The sequence below is a fragment of the Phodopus roborovskii genome, unplaced genomic scaffold, assembly GCF_943737965.1.
Source record: "Phodopus roborovskii unplaced genomic scaffold, PHOROB, whole genome shotgun sequence".
Taxonomy (NCBI): domain Eukaryota; kingdom Metazoa; phylum Chordata; class Mammalia; order Rodentia; family Cricetidae; genus Phodopus; species Phodopus roborovskii.
The window spans coordinates 13012416-13016209 of record NW_026126525.1 but is presented as its reverse complement, the minus strand read 5'-3'; the positions used below and the strand labels follow the sequence as shown (position 1 = coordinate 13016209).

Here is a 3794-nt window from a genome sequence, read left to right as displayed (position 1 = left end):
GTCCTCGCATGGAATAAGAGACCACAGATATATTTGTAAAGAGTGCATTCATCTCAGACATGAATGGAATCTGCAAAACTCAAAACATGGGAGAAGCTGCCACTCCTCTCCACTCTTACCCTCCCCCAATGGCAGTAGTCCTAACCGGAATTCTACGAAGAGCAGAGCTCCTCTTAGACATAGTGGGTGTCACACACCACTCCCTAAGCTCTAGGGTCCCTGGAGTCCCACCGCTCCCCCTGAGCAGTCACTTCTCCAGCAAAGCTCGTCACTACTGCCCCTTTGGGACTTTGGAACAAAGGGCAAAAATCCCAGAGTCCAATCCTTGGGAGTGGAGCAAGGGGCGGAGCGATTTCCTTTCCGGTTGTGGGGAAAACACCCAGAGCTCCGGGAATTTCCCTGGCCCGGGGTTCGGGCTTTTCCAGCCACCATGCATAAAAAGGGGTTCGCGGGGCTCCAGAACCCCAGATCGCACCTCACTGCCTCCAGCCAGCTCCTGCACTCCAGACTCCAGCCACACTCCTACCCAGCGCCATGGCCCCAGCCACCGGTTCACTTCTCCGTGCCTCTCTGCTGTTGCTGCTGCTGCTGCTGCTGATCACCAGCCGCCAGACTACAGGTGGGACCCGCCACTGCTGTCCCTGGGGGGGGAAGCCTCCGGTGGGCTCAGCCTCCCACAGTCCAGCTGACCCAGTGTCTTCTTCCACAGGGGCTCCTGTCGCCAACGAGCTGCGCTGTCAGTGCCTGCAGACCATGTCAGGGGTTCACCTCAAAAACATCCAGAGCTTGAAGGTGACGCCCCCAGGACCCCACTGCACCCAAACCGAAGTCATGTAAGTGTCTAGCAGTGCAGCTTCTGCCACTTCCAGAGTCGCTCAAACCCTCCTGCTGTCCCCATAGCCATCCTAGTGGGACTTCCTGCCTCATTTGAGTCCATCCTTCTCTCTGCAGAGCCACTCTGAAGAATGGTCAGGAAGCTTGCCTTAACCCTGAAGCCCCCATGGTCCAGAAGATTGTCCAAAAGATGCTGAAGAGGTGAGTTGTGACTTGTGTTTGTACCTGTGATTGGAGTCACGGGTCAGAGTACTGGCATCCAGCTACCCAACATTCTATCAGGGAAAGTCTGTGTTTGTCTGAAGATCAGAAAGTTGTGGTTTTTACTTTCATAGTTAAGCTTACCTAGAAATCATTCATTGGCCCTGATGCTAGAGAGCTGTGTCCTGCTTGTCTATCACCACACTCACCCCCCCCCACCCCACCCCACAAATGGATGGTGGTGATGTGTGTTCCTAAAAGATGAAGTAAGGCCGGTGACTCTATCAAGTCCCTTAAGGGGCCGGAAAACCGGATCCTTGGCAAAGTGTGCACCCCTTAGCCTTCTTGATGAGGAAGGGAGCTTTTGGCAGTAAGATTCTCCCTAAGTGCAAGGCCAAGATTTCTGTGTGCAGGTTAAATAATTTCTTGAATTTAAGCCAAGTAGAGGGGCTAATAGCAGCTACATCACAGGGTTCCCTGTGAGAATAAAGTCATGCTTGAAAATTAACCCATGGTGATGTAGTCTGGCATTTTTCAAGCCACGTGGTTGACTCCACAGGAACCCGAGTTCTCCTCTGTCCAGAGCTCTGGGTACAGGGGTAGACATGTTGAAATCCCTCCTAGAACGTCAGGGACTAAGAGTAATAAAGGAGTCGCTTTGATGACTACTTGTAATAGTGACTCTTTTTCCCATTGCAGCGGAGTCCGCAAGTGACAGAGAAAGACGATAGCCTTGGCGGTGCACCTGTGATCGCTGGCTTCTGACAACACTGGCTTAACATGTTTTACTGTTTCTTACAAGAATCCTATTTATTTATGTATTTATTTATTTCACAAAGCTTGTGTATTTTATTTTATATTAATATTTAACAATGTGGATGTGTTTCATCAATGGTAGTTCAGTTCTGGTTGTTCAGTTTGAAGATGGTAGGGTTAAAATATCTCACTAAACTAATATTTATTGGGAGACCATCAAGTGTCAACCGCTGTGATAGGAGTGTGTGGGGTGGGCAAAAAGCAGAGATGAGAGCATGTGATCATGCTTTGTATTAGGGTGAGGGGATATGTGGGAATCTATGTTTGAATGTTTTGAGAAAAAATGTCAGTTATTTATTGAAAGTCATCTTTCATATTAATGGTCAACACTGATGTGTTGAAGTTTCCCTTGGACATTTCATGTCTACTTTGTAGGGCATAGTGCCCTGTTATATTCTTTAACCAATGTTTCTCTTTGTCCTGTGACAGAGAAATTCAAAAGACTGTTACAAATGAAATAAAAATAAAAGTTTTAGCAAAAAAATGTCACCGTTGCTTTTGTTTTATTCTTCTTGACATGACTGGTTTATATTTAATCCTGTGCCTGTGCTGGCTGGTATTTCTCACGACTTTTGCCTACTTGAGAAGGAAAAAGCACATTCTACCCTCCCCCAACTCGTTGATAATTCCAGTTTTATATAAAACATTGCTATTTTCTACACTGACTAATTTTCTACTTAAAAGTTGTTTCTTTGTTTATTTTAAACATTTTTCTGTCCTTTACTTTTGAGAGAGGGATCATGCTCTGCTACCTAGGCTGTCTCCTTGTAACCCCTGCTGTGATTACAAGTATACAGAGCAGACACATCTGGCTCTACAGAAACCCCTGATAAATTCCTGAATTCTTATAAACATTTTAACAATGGCTCTTTTTCAATCCTTTTGGTAAATGGGTCTTCCAAACTGTATAATTATCTTTCTCTTTTAGTGAGGTGGGTGACAAGAAATGAAAAGTTGATTTTTCTAAGGACTTTAGAACTCTTTGCTATTAAAAATTCTAATAATAGTAATGGCTTATACAGGTAAGTACACATTGTGAGATAAAATACATGGTTTAAGGAAACAGGATGACAGCTAATGAGATGTATAGTTTTAGAATATTCCTTGTTCTATCAATGGCTAAAGTGTTAAGAAAAATTATAATGAGGCAAGAACATATATTAGGCTATGTAGGCAATCTGAAAAAAATACAAAAATTAGAACTTAAAAATATGAAAGGAAAATGAAATAAACAACCTCAACCATGCATTCAAAAAACCTAAAGAAGTAACACAAGTGTCTGGGAAGTCTGATAGAAAAAATTCCAATTGGTCAGGCTTAATTTCTCAACCAATGAGACTCTGAGTTGGGATTGGTAATTTGTTTCCACAGTACACATAAGACAAGCAGTATATTGGAGAAAGTTTGCAAGCCCCAAATCCTGCCACGTGATCAGTACTACTATCAGTAGTCAAGGCTCAGCAATGACTGTGGTCCAGCCCCTGATAGAAAGTGACAGGAAAGGGAAGGGCCTATCAGCCACATTTGCACTCTTCTACATAATCCAGCATCTCTCTGAATGCAAGAGAGCAACATACAAATTCTAACTGGAGGGACATTCCTCAGAACACCCAACAAACACTCTTCAAAATTGTCCAAGTGAAGGAAAACAAGGTACTATCAAAAACCTACACAAATCAGAGGAGGCAGAAGAGAGATGAGAGCCAGATACAATGTGTGATGCACTCAAGTCTGGAAAAAAAAAAAAAAAACATGGATGCAATCCTGGTGAAATTTGAATAAAGACCTGAGTTATTGAACAGGTACCGGGTACCAGAATCAGTCACTTGTGTTTGATAAATACACTGTAGCTATGTAGCAGGTTAACGTAAGAGACACAAAACAGAATGTCAGATGAGGGAACTCCCCCTTGCATCAATATTTTCTAATTCACAAATTATTCT

At 43.6% G+C, this 3794-nt stretch overlaps 1 protein-coding gene across 1 annotated transcript; it reads left to right on the top strand.

Annotated features, from left to right (window-relative positions):
* Positions 1-363: 363 nt before the first annotated feature.
* Positions 364-2318, top strand: LOC127232102 (growth-regulated alpha protein). Its single transcript, XM_051198069.1, has 4 exons — positions 364-619; positions 710-833; positions 952-1035; positions 1735-2318. The coding sequence occupies exons 1-4, from the start codon at positions 535-537 to the stop codon at positions 1748-1750; spliced, it is 309 nt and encodes a 102-aa protein (XP_051054026.1). The 5' UTR covers positions 364-534; the 3' UTR covers positions 1751-2318.
* The last annotated feature ends 1476 nt before the right edge of the window (positions 2319-3794 follow it).

Coding starts and splice junctions, on each gene's coding strand:
- LOC127232102 (XM_051198069.1), top strand. CDS start 535: ATGGCCCCAGCCACCGGTTCACTTCTCCGTGCCTCTCTGCTGTTGCTG. Junction 620..709: donor CACCAGCCGCCAGACTACAG/GTGGGACCCGCC, acceptor CTTCTTCCACAG/GGGCTCCTGTCGCCAACGAG. Junction 834..951: donor TGCACCCAAACCGAAGTCAT/GTAAGTGTCTAG, acceptor TTCTCTCTGCAG/AGCCACTCTGAAGAATGGTC.